Source organism: Ptiloglossa arizonensis, chromosome 1, assembly GCF_051014685.1.
Source record: "Ptiloglossa arizonensis isolate GNS036 chromosome 1, iyPtiAriz1_principal, whole genome shotgun sequence".
Lineage (NCBI taxonomy): Eukaryota > Metazoa > Arthropoda > Insecta > Hymenoptera > Colletidae > Ptiloglossa > Ptiloglossa arizonensis.
This window is the reverse complement of record NC_135048.1, coordinates 29,605,541-29,620,550: the sequence shown is the minus strand read 5'-3', so window position 1 is coordinate 29,620,550 and position 15,010 is coordinate 29,605,541. Positions and strand designations below refer to the sequence as shown.

The following is a 15,010-nucleotide window of genomic DNA, read 5'->3' as shown; positions in this document are numbered from 1 at the left end:
TCTCAGCGAAAATATCTCGATAAGCAGAAATACAATTTAGCAAACTTTCACCTGTAAGCACTTTTGAGCTACTAATTCAGTAACTGAATACTTTTTGTAGGGATTGCACCAATGCATAAAAGTGCATAAAATTATTTATAGTTAAAATTATTTTTAGAGACTGTTTAATTATTCCTTGTGGTATTAACTATTTGTGATGCTAACTATTTTGAAAGTATAGCTTGTTTCAAACGCCCTATACACTTGTCGATACAAGCACCTTCAAAACCTAAACAAATTACTGTAGAAGCATGTGTACCTGGGGAAAGAAATAAAAGAATTAAAAAAAGTTTCATTATTAAAGTAACAAATTTCTCCTTAGATATTAAACCTTCTTATCGTATAATAAATAATAATACATTAGATTTTCAACGTTGACCCACCAAAGAACAAAGATTGCTCGTCAGTGGAGTTTCGAACCCACGACTAAAATCATCATCGCACCCGGGAACAATCAAATGTCGATCGAATCGTAACGAACGATGGAAAATCGACTTCGTGGCGCGAAGATAGTCTCGAAAGACGGGACGAGAAACAAAGAAGCGTATCGATGTCCTGCAAGTCCTTGGAGGTCACAATCGGGTTCCTGAAGTGACAGAGCGCGTACTGCGAGCAAAAGAGATATTCGAGAGATACTCGGGATCAGAAATCGTTTCGTCTCTAACGAGGAAGTGGTTCACTTCGACGAAAGGGACGTCTCATCGATTTGTCGTTGAAGTAACCTTGCGGTACCTCCTACCTCCGAATCACCAGACACGCGAGACATTTTTCTTGGCGAGTCTTTTCCACCACTGATACGTCATTGCCACGGACTTCAATGAACGTGCACACCTATTAATACTGGCCACGGAAATAGATCCCAACGAGCACCGCCTTGGTGATTTCGACCATTCAATGAACAGAGTTCCCGGGAAGAACGGAAGCGGATTGTCCCTGGAACAAGGTCAGAAAACGAGGAATGAAAATAATCGGTTATCCAACGATTTACGTAGATACTGATACATAAGTGGGCGAAAAAAAAAACAATGTTACCGGTTGTACCATAACACGTGAGATCGAGAAACAATGAGAACAATTCGTAGAAACACATATCCTACTCGACCTTGTACTTAAGTTATCATTTTTGTAGTCCAGCTACCGGGCAGATGCTCGTCTTTGTACAATGAAAAATACGCAAAATGGGATTGATTAGCTCATCGAACTCGAGTGATTCGACTTGTGTCGTGGAACAAACTAGTCGTCGAGGACTTATCAAGTATCCTATGAAAACAATATCGAGTACTCGCTTCACGAGTTCTGAACGACTCAGAAACGATGAGAAAAGTTCGTGGAAACGTGCGTCCTATTCGACCTTGTTCCTAAGTGACAACCATTAACCACTCTAGATAACATGGACACCTTAGAGTACTCGAAACTCGTAGTTGTAATTTTTTGAACATAATTGAACTCGAGTGGTTCAACTTGTAGAGAACAAAGTAGTCATCGAGTACTTATCGAGCATGGTGTACACCTTACGATCGTTAATTACAAAAATAGAAAAATCCCTACAACTTGGTAACAAGGTCGAGTAGGTCACTGGAACCTTTTTCATCGTTTTCGTGGTTCTCGTCGTTATTTGTTCGAATTCGAAAGCGTAACTCGGACACGCGTGATAGGAAGCTCGAACTTGAACCGTCAGCTGTGACGCTCTCTCCGTTAACCCGGTGAATACGATTTCTCGCGAGAGGGGTCGCGTGTACGCGATAACGATCTGGCGAACGGTGTTGTATCAGCGGGATTCTTTCGTGGTCTGGCGACTTCCGGTGTCCTTGCGGTGTCGCGGTGTCCACCGTGGGCCCATAAAAGCTGGAGGGTCGGCGTGGAATCCGGCATACGGGCAACCTGCGCACCTGCGACCAGGTCAAAGCGATTGCGTAGACCGAAACGTGGCGGTGCACCAGTGGGAATCGGGATTCCGGCTCGCTTGCATGCGATCCCATCGAAATATTTGAATGCCAAAGGCTCCACACGCTCGTCGTGGAGAATGTCGGCGCGAGGAACGTGCGTCCGCGGTCGCTGAACAATTCCCTACGTGACTGAAAATAACAAGGAACGAGTCAAGAGATGACTTACACCCACGGATCGTACGCTTGAATTTTTCACTTCCCGACGGCGCCGTTTCATGAATGAAAAGTTCCAGACACGGCGAGATAGACGAGTGTACCGTACCTGGAGAAGGTGAGTGCTCTTCTACTTTTTCGCTACGTGGATACTCTTCAACGTGGAATGTGTTTCGATATTGAACAAAGCTCGAGATAGTACGTATCGTTAAGAAACACGATCCACTCGTCGACAATGTGTTCATTTTTCTTGTACTTGCACATGAAAATAATCAGTGCACCATTGCTAAAAGATTTGATAAAATCTTGTAGCTCGAAGAGTCTAGGATCTTAAGAAACTCCAGGATTTCTTGAGATTCTTCCACTTCCGCTCGGAGGACATTTTCTCTGCAACACTGTGTTTGGGTCTGCACTGCTTCTGTGGAAAATATGCAATAACAGTTATCACGTTTTTATGTGTGTGTATATGTATATGTAGAAATTTAGGTGTGTTTACGCTTGAACGACCTGAAGCTACGTTCGATGCTTGCACGTATGATGTGAAATGGTTAAGTTGATCTTGAAATCCAAGATTTCAAGATCAACCTGTTTGGCTTACTGTTCCACCTGAGCAGTTGGAAAATTTCCTGTGTATTATTGAATTCCACGCAACGCAACCCTTGCAAATTGCCTAAGAGCACTTATCGTGCTTTGAATATTTGTCTGGAGCTTCTTTTAGAATTTCATTAACAAAATTGGCATACACTTCGATCCATACCCGTCTGTGTAGTAAATGCTATTTATAAAATATCGTATCATTCCTTATTAGGCATTTCTATTTACTGCCACCGTAGTGAATCAATATAATATGATCGAGAGTCACGTTGAAAAAGTTGACACACGTGCTTCCAGTTCTTACTAATTTTTACAAACACTCTTTACAAAATATTAAATCGTTCCTTATTCATTATTCTTATTTACTGCTACAGAAGTGAACGCATGTAGATTGTTCGGAAGCTATGTTAACGAAATTAGCACGCGCTTTCTAATTATAAAATATTGTATCATTTCCCATTAGACGTAACTATTTATTGCCACCGAGGAGGACCAAAATATGATAGTCGAGGCTGTTAAACGCGTGCTTGTAACGACGAATCATGCGTCCGATTTAATGTACACCGTTCAATCGCATGTATTAATATTGCATGTTCTATTCGAATCGCATCTCAAGATCTTCCGTTGTGTCTCTCATTGTCTTCCGTATAATACCAATAGAGATAGAATGCAATGTCGTTGACGATTCAGTTTTCATTTTCCAGACGAGATTTACACCGAAAAAAGACTTCGTTGATGTTTGCTCGACGAGTCGTGATCTGCTAGCCGAATCGTCTTCCCGCGCCTCGCCGAAGTACGATGTTCCGGTATGGCAGTAAAGTACTTGGACGGGCCCTTTGTGTTCAAACTTAACGACAATGGCGCAGGACCTCATCTTCTCGTACAGGTTATGAATCCTTTCGAATACATGAAAAATTGAAAAAGAAAAAAACAAATTAATAAGGCGATCCTGCAAACGTTTCAACGGCCCCTAAAAATTCTCAACTAAGACGTCGTTTTATTTTTCGAATTAACGTGCACTAACATCCAAAGCATCATCTAGTATACTCCTCTGGACTACTTCTAACGATATAAATTATAAATCGTTTCAACTAGATGAAAAAATTGGAAAAAGAAAATAAGGCATCCCTGTAAAGATTCCAGGTGTCTCTAAAAACTTTTAAAGGAAGATATTCCATCTTTCGAATTAACGTTCACTAACATCCAAAGCATCCTCTAGTATACTTCTCTGGACTACTTCTAACGGTACAAATTATAAATCGTTCTGACTGGGTCAAAACTTAAAAAATAGAAAGAAAAAGAAAATTCCAACTGTCCCTAAAAACTCTCTTCGACGAAGACATCGTTTCATCTTTCAAACTAACATACACTAACATCCAAAGAATCCTCTAGTATACTTCTCCGGACTACTTCTAACGGTACAAATTATAAATCGTTCCAATTAGGTCAAAAAATTAAAAAAAGAAAATAAGGCATCCCTGCAAAGGTTCCAGGTGTCCCTAAAAACTCTTTTAAACGAAGACGTCGTTCCATCTTTCGAGCTAACATCCAAAGCATCCTCTGGCGTGCTTCTGCCAAGTAGTTCCAACGACATCCACGTAGAGCGGAGTTTAGGCGCGTGCGATCCGTCTAAAAGCACAATGGACGACGCGCGCGTGCATAAACGTCGGATACGTCCACGTCGCGCTATTATGTCGCACGGAATTTGTTCGGCACGGTTACAAACTTAGCCGTGACCTTGAACTGAATACTTTTCAAGGTACGTACGGGTGTACGTATGCACGTGCATACCTGCCGTGGTCGAACGGGACGCGACGCGCTTTTGCGTGCACCATTTTTAGAACCACCCGACGGAGCTTGTTAAGTAAGCGCGACATGCAATAATAAAAAGGGCAAAGAATAGAATCGTCGCGGATAACAGGGCTGCTTTCGCCTCTTCCCGACCTCCACGAAGTTCCGCTCCCGACCTCTCCGATAAGAGGAGTTCTCTGATAGCTTCGCCAACACCGCGTTTCCGTTACGCAATCGTTTCTCTCCGCTCGGTTAACGACCGGTTTCGTCGAATTTTCTCGTGGCGATACGTCTAAAAAATACAACATTTTCTTACTTCGTTTCCCAAGTATTCAAAAACAGCAAAGAAAATAGGTATAAACATTTCTAGGTGTAGAGATACAAACCCTACCCGAGTGGTCGTACCCTCGTTTACAAATTTCCACTTAAATATCTCCGTTATGTATAATTCCAAATTTCTCATAGAAAGATTAAAAAAATTTCTCTACGCTGTGCAAAGATCTCGAGAGAAAACACAGGGTACTATTTAACAAAAAATAGATACTTTACACACAAAAAAATACAGGTAAAAGTTACTCATACTTTGAGAATAGAATAACATTCCAAAATGAAGTAAAAGTTTGTCGTTAAAGTGTATAGATGGACCTCAAGATGACGCTCCAGGTATTAAAGACCAACGTCGTTTAACCCCCCCTGGAAATCGTAAAACAGACGTTCCATGTTCTTGTACTTGACCGGTCGATAACTTAACCTATCCATGCGATATTTCGTCACGACGGGAATTTTTGTATCTTCGCTATCGTCCTTTTCGAACGAATCGGCCGGATCGCGACCGGATCGTTCGCGAGAGAAAACAATTGGGCTGCACGCTTCGGAAACCGATGGGAATCTTGCCAGTGTATCGACCCAAGTGGGGTACTCCGTTGCCGAGATCGCGATCCGAGACCGTGCGTGTAATTGCGGGTACATCGTGGTCGCGCGGGAAGAATTTAACCTGTTACGTTTCCGTAGGAGCCGCCACCGGTACCACTCGTTCTCCGTAAACGAGTTTCCTTCTCGTGGTAGGAGTTCTCTCTATCTATCTATCTATCTATCTATCTACCTCTCTCTCTCTCTCTCTCGATGGAACGCGAGACGCTTGGCTCGATCAGTTGCGCAAAAATGATTTCGCTAACCATTCTGGGTAAGGGGACCAGGCTACCGTGACGACGAAGCTCCCGATCGTTTATAATTAGAGCAGGATAGGAATTCTCTGTCGTCATTGTTGAATCCCCGCCTCGATGCCCGGATCGTTAAAGAAGAAACGGAATTCGAAGTACCATCGCGTACGAATCGACGCGAAAGTTGAAATTCATTCCCCTCTTCCCGTACTATGAATAGCGGAGACGAAACGATCTAGATTGTGGTAACCGGGGGGGAGTGTAAATGGTGTCGACGTCCTTTCGCCGCGGATCGATTACGAAGTTGTAAGAAAATCCTCTCCATTGTACAGCCGAATAATAAAAGTAGGCTACCGTAACGGCGCAAGGGGCTTGTACAGTCGAATTTAATTGTAATTAGAGGCCTTGGCTCTCTTTTGATATATCAGCCGGCAGCCATTCCTAATGCTCTAATAACACGACAAATAAATCAAGGGCGTTCTCCGCTATTTTCGCGTGCACGCTCGAAACTTTACGAACCCTGGAATGCGTAATATTCCGGGATTTAATCGGCGCTTTCCGTTGGCCAGAAAGTCACGCGTTAAGGGGCGGTAGGTCTGATCCAGACCTTTGGAAAAATCGATATTTTCTTTCTTTCTTTCTTTCTATCTTTTTTTTCTCTCTATTTTCTTACAGTACCGGACACGGAGCATCGGTACCGACGTACGGTGTATTGAAAATTCGAAATATCGGAGAAGTTACGAGACTTCGAATCGAAGTATTGTATCATTGTCACCGAACGATATTTTTCGCATTCAAGATGCAATTCGAACGGATCGACTTCAAAAATTTGCACACGTATAAAGTACACGCAACTCCATCTTGTGAACCAAGATTATAGTTGTAAACTTCTGTAGCTAAAAGCAAGCGTAAATTGTTACCAAATATGCAACCTTTTCTTTGGAAAAAAATTCTACAATATTGTTTACTTTTTTTTTTGCAAATCCTGGTCGAAACGATAGCCACGATCGCGCGGTAAGAAGAAGACCTATAGTTGCGTTTTTTAATAGAACGAAATATGTGTAACGAACGATCGTTGATGCTGGAAAAAATTTACACAAGTACTCAAAGTACGCACCGATGTGTGTGCAAAATTCGAAGTCATTCGATCGGATACTTTTTTTAAAACTAATTCGCAAAGAAAGTCCACGCTTGCACCAGATCAAACTACATCCTCGAAGGATGATCTTTTTTACCTCGAATAAAAAAAAGGGACGTTACTCCTCGATCGGGGGGAACTCGTAAACGGAAGTAGACGAGCGTCGCGTATTTTTCACAGGTTTGCACGGAACGCGGCTGGAGGGAATACACCGGCGACAATAATGTATTCAAAGATCGATGGAATTTATGGTGGCGGTCCGGCGGTTTCCCTTCGCCTCATTACAGGCCGTTGCCCTGGCAGGTAATAATACATCCGGTTCCTTCTATTCGCCTAAAAATGTATTCCAAACTTTAAAATCTATTCTACGGTGTGTTCGAGGATTTTCCATTGGATATACTCTACGAATGGAAATACGCGTTACACAAACATAAATCGCTTCTTTAACACTAATCGTACCGTATCGAATGACCGTTTGAAAATTCGATTTAAAATTCTCTACTAATCGTTAATCCCTTCGTTCGTTTTACTTTAAATGTAAATTCGTATACTGTTCGATATCACCTGCATCCCTTTCAGAAAAATATAATCTTGATTTCATAACGGATCAAACGATCACGGTAAGAATATGTATACATAAAATACCGGTACGGTTAGCGTTAATTTCCAATTGCAACAATATTCTCGCTGTAACTTTTTGATAAAACATATATCTATGATATATCTTTCGTTACTTCTCTCTATTCGTAGAGGTATAGTTTGGCACAGAAAATCCTGAAACACTCTGTACGTCGCTCGTCAAATTAACAATGTAACCCTCTGAGTTGTTTATCATCGCAGTTTGTCAATAGAATTCCAAAAGGGAGCTCAATCTGCAGAAAGGACAATCTTATCCGGCACTTGAGGTGCATGAAGAAGATGCACGGCTCGATCTACGACTTCAGGTACGGTTTAGAACGTGTCAGTTGATCGACGGAGTAGGTGTTTGATCGTTATCAAAACTGGAATGCATCGCGTTAGTCCCGCAGGATACAACTTGCCATTCGAGTACACGAAATTGGCGGAGGAATGCAGCCGTTGCGAGGAGGATCGGGTTTGGATCTGCAAGCCGGTCGGTCAGAGCCAAGGAAGAGGGATCTTCCTGTTTCGCGTGAGCATCGTGCAGCCATTTCGACGTTGGGCAAATCGAAGTGGGTCCGTTGTCTCTTTTTCAGAAACTGAGCGACCTCACGTACGACAACTCGACAATCGTGCAAAGGTACATCGAGAGCCCACTTCTGATCGGCGGTTACAAGTTCGATTTGAGACTGTACGTGTGCGTGCCCTCGTATCGTCCATTAGCGATATACTTGTACAAGGAAGGCTTGACGCGTTTCGCCACGGAGAAGTTCTCCTTGGAACACTTGAATGACCCCTTCCGGCATCTGACCAACTTTTCATTGAACAAATTGGGTCCGGGATACTCGGAGAAGAAGGAGCGCGTCGGTTCTGGTACGAGATCATTGTTCCAAAAATTTATTCCTAAACAAACATAGCTTGAGAAGTCCGAGTATCGAACGTACACCAAACTTAGCTGTCCTGTATGAATAAAAATAAGAAATAACGTAAAAGAGAACTTGATACAAAGAAATTAAAAAAAAAAAGAGAGAACAAAATCGTGGTTAGATTCTTTAACGGGTAATTAAGAACACTTACTGTGTGTAATAATGTTTTAGTCAAATGTTAGTTCGGTGCTAAATTAAAACCTATACTATGTACAATGTTTACTCTCTTGGTTTCTTCTTCCCTGGATTAGGAAAAATAAATGCAAAGTAAATGCTGTTGACATTGTAAAAATGAAACAAATTATTTTGCACCGTAAAAAGGTTCCAACTAAGAATGGATATTTAGGAACGTGAATGGTCCTGTTACCTTAGAAGTACTAACGGAAATCACGGGTAACGTGAACTTTCGGTTATGTGAGTTTGAAATAAGAATATTATTCCGTGATAACTGTGTTTGTTTGGCTATGAATTTCTGGATGAATTTTCTACGATAACCAGCAATGCGTACTACGTATTCGTTGGTTGCTCGTTAAACCTGAAAAAACGAACGTAATGTTAAACCGTCGTGGATTGAGTATGGGACGATAAAAGTAAAACATTTGTAGGTTGCAAATGGACATTCAAACAATTGAGAAGGTACTTCGAGCAGGCTGGTTACTTCGACTGGTTCCTCTGGCAAAGGATCGCCTGTTTAGTGAGTCTGACGATACTGAGCCAAGCCGCAGGTATACCAAGATCGTCCAATTGCTTCGAATTCTTCGGGTTCGACGTTTTGATCGATAGGAATCTGAAACCGTGGCTGCTCGAGGTTAACAGATAGTCTGATCTCGCACGAAAGTAGAGAGAGACACGTGACCCTAACGTGTGGAAATCGGCATTCCAACAGGTCAATCTCAGCCCGGCTTTGAGTAACGACTGCGAGATCGATTCGGAAGTGAAGAAACCCCTTCTGCACGATTTGTTCGATTTACTAGGTCTTCCGGTATGCAACACTGGACTCTCCCTTTTCACTATATGGTCGAGCCCCATCGACGACGGGGTCGAAGTGTCTTCCAAGTTCTGCAGGGGTCGAACCGTGAAGAAGAAATCGAAAACCGGTCGCGAGACCGATGGTTTTCTAAATCTCTGCACGGAACTTCAACCTGCTGTACGTATCGACAGATAGAACATCGGTAACAACGTTCCATCACCGATGGTGCATATACATTTAATGATATTATTTCGATCATCAGCTCAGACAATCAACTCTCCACGATTGTTCGAATTCGTGGTCCCGTTACAATCCTTTGTTAGTGGACAAGTATATCCCTCGAGGTTTCCGGGGTACCAATCCGGAGAATCATGATAAAACATCGGTATGGGACAATGGCAAAGACTGGAGCACGCCTTGCGTGAAGGAGGGTGGATGGGTCCGTATCTATCCGCTGACTCGAACGAACGATGACCACGGAACGGAGTACGTGCCATCGTCGATGTCCAAATCTTCACGAGTGGTGGAGAAGGAGATCAGAAGCACGGTTCTTTGTATACAGAAGTAGCGGTCCCCGAATTAATGTGTTTAATCAACGACCGGATACGGCAATTGTTCAACTCGTCGACCTTTGTTCGCAGGTATCTGAAAGCTGCCAAAGGAGTGTACAAGAAAAATGAAAAATACAGAGACGAACAATGTAACGCTATGCTGCGAAAAGCGTTGGAATTAAATACCGAAATTTGGCTGCCAGGAAAGTAATTCATTCGTAGAGTACCGTATCTTACGAGCGTTCTACTTTTTCTTCGTCTTTAATGCAACATTCGGCACGATACGCTTCGACAATTTGATCATTTTTACTAACGTAATTTGAACGAGTCGTGATATTTACACGAATTACATTAAACTTTGATTTTCTACCGCTGCTATGTTCATAATGCAGTTTCAACAGCCAAACTGTTAATAATGTTTTTTAATAGCGAGATAGATATTAAAATCGTATTCTAAATGTAATTACGCTAAACACTCCGTTGACAGAAGTATTCGCGGTCTGTCTTTTTAATGTGTTCAGGATATGGGTCCTGTATGAAGATAACTGATGTTTGGGATGGTGATGAAGACACGTCTTTTATTCACCAAGAAGTTCTCGGTTTATTGAATGTTTTCTTGAAAATGTACATTAATTCACTCCCTTCGCTGCTAACCTCTTGTCGCGCTCTTCGGCAATCGAAAGCTTAACACCTTTGTCCCTTGGCAAGCTAATGTACGGCTTCGTACCCTTGCCAATGATAAATACATTGTTCAACCTAAACAAAAGATTTATTATAATATTTGATGCGGTCGAGAAATATAGAAAACCATAAAATTTAAAGCGTTTTTGTCTCCTAGATGGGTAATACTGAAAAGCCTATGCGAAGGCAATCAGTGACCAATATGAAGGAATTTCATTTTGGCCAACTTTTGACTACAATATTTATTATGCATTATCATAGCTTCGATTATGGCCACTATGAAAATTAATTAAATCTTTTATGCAAAATTTTAAATAAACTGTAAATTGTTATATAAATAAACAATTCTAAATCAAATATACCTTGTAGCAAAAGTATGTCCTTGCGAGTCTTTAATGTGACAAATGTCAAAAGATCCAGGATGACGCTCGCGACTAACGACTGTGCCAACACGTCCTAAATTTCTTCCACCAGTAATCATGCAGAGATTACCTATAAAATAAAGATTAATGTACCATGCCTTTTCTATGAACAAATATACTGTACACAGAAATAAAATTATTATACCTGAATCAAATCGAATAGAATCCAAAATCTGACTAGTTGCTATGTCCAAATGAATGGTATCGTTAACCTTGATTAGAGGATCTGGATAACGAATAGTCCTACCGTCGTGTGTTACCAAGAATGGAATACCTTTAGGCCCTGTCTGAACACGTTTCACCTTACACAATTTGTACTGTAACAAGAAACATAACTTCTCAACTGAACCAAAAGTATTTCTTTTATTTAAACTTTATTTTCATGGTAATGATAAATACTTTAGCTTCTTCTGCAGTAATTCTGTGGGTGGTAAAGCGTCCCTTGACATCATAAATCAAACGGAAAAATTCCCCAGTTTTTTTAATAGTAATAACATCTAAAACAAGAAATTAAACTTAAATAATTAATTATATTTTTAATATCGCATATATTTTACAAATACTTATTTAATTAAATTTGGAAGTGATGTACACTTCCTGGGTAATACAGAAGGAATACACTACTCAATCTGTGACCAAAGTGAAGAGTTTTTATTTAATATTGGCCAATGTTTTACCACAGTACTTATTTTGAAGTTCTGAAGCTACGATGTGGCCATATTTGTTATAAATCTTTTAAAAATACAAAACATACTGATACAGTTAGAAGAGCTATGATAACACATATTGTAAACTCACCCATAAAACCTGCAGGATAATTAGGATCGGTACGGACCTTGCCATCTACTTTGATCAAACGCTGCATGACAATTTTTGTTACTTCACAGTTAGTCAAGGCATACTTCAATCTGTTACGAAGAAAAATAACAAGAGGGAGAGATTCCCTGAGTTTGTGAGGTCCTGTAGATGGACGTGGGGCATACACGCCCCCCAATTTGTCCAACATCCATGCTTTGGGTGCATTAAGACGCTTCAAATGCTTTTTCGGACCTCGAGCCTGAAAATGTATTCAACATTTTCGTTATTAACACTAAACGAGCTGTATAAATATTCCATAAAAATTATTCAAAGTCATGATATTAATTAATTCACTATGTATTGCCGCACTGTATTGTTAGGTTATATTACCATTTATGTCTTTTATATTATTTCGCTAATTATACTGTAGTTTCTTTTTAATTCAATAGCAATGGGTATCACGTCAAACATTTGTATCTATAAACAAATTATGTAAACAAATATTCACACAATGCATTGATATATACTATACAACAAAGTGAACCGTACTCGCACAACCTAACCGCTTTTCTGTCTCAATTAAAATAAGATGTATTTAAGAAATCATATATGCGTCAATATTCACTTTGGTTCTTATAGTTTACATTTCAATCGAATATTAAACTGTACAATACATTGTACATCCGATGCAAGTGGATTTTATGTTGACAACGCGTAACAAACTTACCATCTTGGTTTTCTAAACGGAAAAGGCACGAACTTGCGGTGCCTCTGAACACATCAAGGAACCCCGCGCGACGCTAGTGCCGCCAAAATGGCGTTTAAATATTATCAGCCAGTTAAGATTTTCACGAATAATTTATATCATTTTTAATTAACTTATAAATTTTACTTTTTTAAAATAGTACAAATTGTACAATTGTGTATGTTATACACGAGCAAACTGTGACTGTAATTATAATCAATTTTACGTAATTTATATTCATTTTGATATTAAATAATTTCAATAAGTTCTATAAAATGGTATCAATGAGATGGAGAATATGAAAAGCATTTGATAATGTACACCTTTCTTTTATTAAAACCTTTATAAAAATGATATAAAATTATAGTGTAAATTTAAAAATATTTACATAAAAAAATAAAAAACATTGTATGTATGAGGTTATATTACTCCAAACGTATTGTTCTAACAATATCGTCTAATAAACTAGATGCGCCGATCCGAAATAAATCTTTAGTTAACCATTCATCTCCTAATTCCATTTGCACTAACATTATCCATTCCAAGGCCTCTTGTGCAGTTTTAATACCTCCAGCAGGTTTGAAACCAATCTGCAAATAACACAACTTGATAGCAAATATATAAAAAATTAAAGAATATTTGTTATTTTTTGTTTAAGACAAAATCATATACCTTTCTCTGTGTTGATTTATAATAATCTTTAATTGCATTACACATAACTATTCCAACTGGTAAAGTAGCATTTATTGTTTCCTTTCCAGTAGATGTTTTAATAAAATCAGCTCCAGCCATCATTGCTACCATAGATGCTTTGTATATATTTTCTAAACTAACCAATTCCCCAGTGGCTAGTATAATTTTTAAACATACATTATTGCCACAGACTGTTCGAAATAATGTCAATTCTTTGTATAATTCTTCCCATTGGTGCATTAGAGCCAATGGTCTGTTGATAACAATATCAATCTCATTAGCACCATTTTCAATACCTATTTCTACTTCTCGAAGACGTGTTTCTAATGGAAATTGTCCAGATGGAAATCCTCCGCCTACTGTTTACAAAACAATAACATTTTGAATGATACATTGGACTTCAATTTAAGTACAATTAACAAGGAAATGCGTTACTAACCAGTAGCTATAGAAACTGTATGTCCTTTATCAAGTTTTGCTAACGAAGTCACAACATCTGTAAGTCTCAAAGGATAAACACATACAGCTGCAGTGTGCAGAGGTTCTGTCGATACAGGTGATGACTCAAAGGGATTAACAGCCTATAATTATATATTATTGTGTACAAATTTAACACGGATCAATTGTCACATACATATTAAACTACAACAATTGTAATTGCCATGTTGAAATTACTTTTGCACAAACAGCTTTAATTTTTGTAGGTGTATCATCCCCTCCTAAAGTAGTTAAGTCTATATAGCTTATTGCTTTCATTAACCAACTACTTTTTGCATCATTTTTTAATGCATTAACTTTAGAACGTATAGAATGAACTTTTTCATCTATCTGAGATTGGTTAAATTCCACTGCAACTAAAATGAACTAATTAAAGCATATTAATTGAAATAAATAAAAATTAAAAATGTACTTGTACATACAATTTTAATCAAATTTAATATTTAATATCAAAATCAATTTTTAATTTTTAATATGGAACATTAAATCACGTACTCTTAATCAGTTGTTGAATGTCCATTTTAGTGAAATATATTGTATCTACTATATATGACTAAAAAGTATGTCGACAATCTCAATTATTGCTTAAGAAAGTGAAACTAGCGCGCAATAGTAAAACAAAATGGAAAGGAAACGTTAGTGACTGTGCCACGAATTTATAAAAGATGTGGTTTAAAAATACAATTTGATAACGTAATCTTATATGATTTGTGATCATTTATACGTATTATGATGCGAGATGTAAGTGTTGTGTGTATTTCGAGTATTCGTTTACACGTATTTGTGACAAAATGATAAAGCTTAACTAAAGCGATAAAAACTGATGACTCGAATATGGAGATTTTTGGTTAGAAATTTATCAATTTGCATGTAAATTTTGCTTAATAGAATATATAGCACTTGTTATTTGAACGTTTGCGTACTTAATTTAATCGATCAATCGATTCATTAATGAAATTATGGTCATGTCAGATCTACAACATTAATAAGATAAAAATATGTCGATATATTAGTCGGAAAAAATATTTTCCCTCAGTATTAACATAATTTATTCATTTCATACATATTTTATACAAGAGTTGTATATGTAACATTAGGAACTATTTAATATATTTAGAGAAAGCAATTAATGTGTAAAACTCAATAATGATTATTCTTTATTGCTGTACATTGTACATAGTTCAATATTAAAATAAATAAATATTAAAACAAAAATAAATAATATTGTAAATACTTTGAATTGTTTGATACATTTTGCATAAATTTCAAGTACCGTGCCTGAGAAAA

General features: G+C 38.6%; 3 protein-coding genes and 1 non-coding gene across 7 annotated transcripts; 1 reads left to right on the top strand and 3 right to left on the bottom strand.

Annotated features, from left to right (window-relative positions):
* The first annotated feature begins 1,996 nt into the window (after positions 1-1,996).
* On the top strand, positions 1,997-11,081 carry LOC143148089 (putative tubulin polyglutamylase TTLL2). The gene is made up of 10 exons (XM_076314007.1): positions 1,997-2,256; positions 3,437-3,618; positions 7,002-7,124; positions 7,662-7,765; positions 7,842-7,971; positions 8,036-8,312; positions 8,971-9,173; positions 9,252-9,512; positions 9,598-9,899; positions 9,977-11,081. The coding sequence occupies exons 2-10, from the start codon at positions 3,541-3,543 to the stop codon at positions 10,095-10,097; spliced, it is 1,599 nt and encodes a 532-aa protein (XP_076170122.1). The 5' UTR covers positions 1,997-2,256; positions 3,437-3,540; the 3' UTR covers positions 10,098-11,081.
* Rps4 (ribosomal protein S4) lies at positions 10,463-12,535 on the bottom strand. 2 transcript variants are annotated; one of them, XM_076314029.1, is made up of 6 exons: positions 12,515-12,535; positions 11,788-12,046; positions 11,389-11,486; positions 11,135-11,306; positions 10,930-11,059; positions 10,463-10,642 (listed from the first exon to the last, which is right to left on the bottom strand). In XM_076314029.1, exons 1-6 carry the CDS (start codon positions 12,515-12,517, stop codon positions 10,516-10,518), a joined length of 789 nt encoding a protein of 262 aa, XP_076170144.1. In that variant the 5' UTR covers positions 12,518-12,535; the 3' UTR covers positions 10,463-10,515. The 2 variants fall into 2 exon arrangements, with proteins under 2 accessions (XP_076170144.1, XP_076170134.1); XM_076314019.1 differs by lacking the exon at positions 12,515-12,535 and adding an exon at positions 12,178-12,253.
* Positions 10,712-10,845, bottom strand: LOC143154726 (small nucleolar RNA SNORA16B/SNORA16A family). The gene has a single exon (XR_012994251.1). It is a non-coding gene; the product is annotated as a small nucleolar RNA SNORA16B/SNORA16A family (small nucleolar RNA).
* Positions 12,536-12,846: 311 nt separating the features above from the next.
* Positions 12,847-14,493, bottom strand: Dera (deoxyribose-phosphate aldolase). 3 transcript variants are annotated; one of them, XM_076310273.1, is made up of 5 exons: positions 14,219-14,493; positions 13,901-14,079; positions 13,665-13,806; positions 13,205-13,581; positions 12,847-13,122 (listed from the first exon to the last, which is right to left on the bottom strand). In XM_076310273.1, the coding sequence occupies exons 1-5, from the start codon at positions 14,241-14,243 to the stop codon at positions 12,958-12,960; spliced, it is 888 nt and encodes a 295-aa protein (XP_076166388.1). In that variant the 5' UTR covers positions 14,244-14,493; the 3' UTR covers positions 12,847-12,957. The 3 variants fall into 3 exon arrangements, with proteins under 3 accessions (XP_076166388.1, XP_076166379.1, XP_076166398.1); XM_076310264.1 differs by having other exon boundaries at positions 13,205-13,584; positions 14,219-14,485; XM_076310283.1 differs by having other exon boundaries at positions 13,205-13,584; positions 14,146-14,253.
* Between the last annotated feature and the right edge of the window lie 517 nt (positions 14,494-15,010).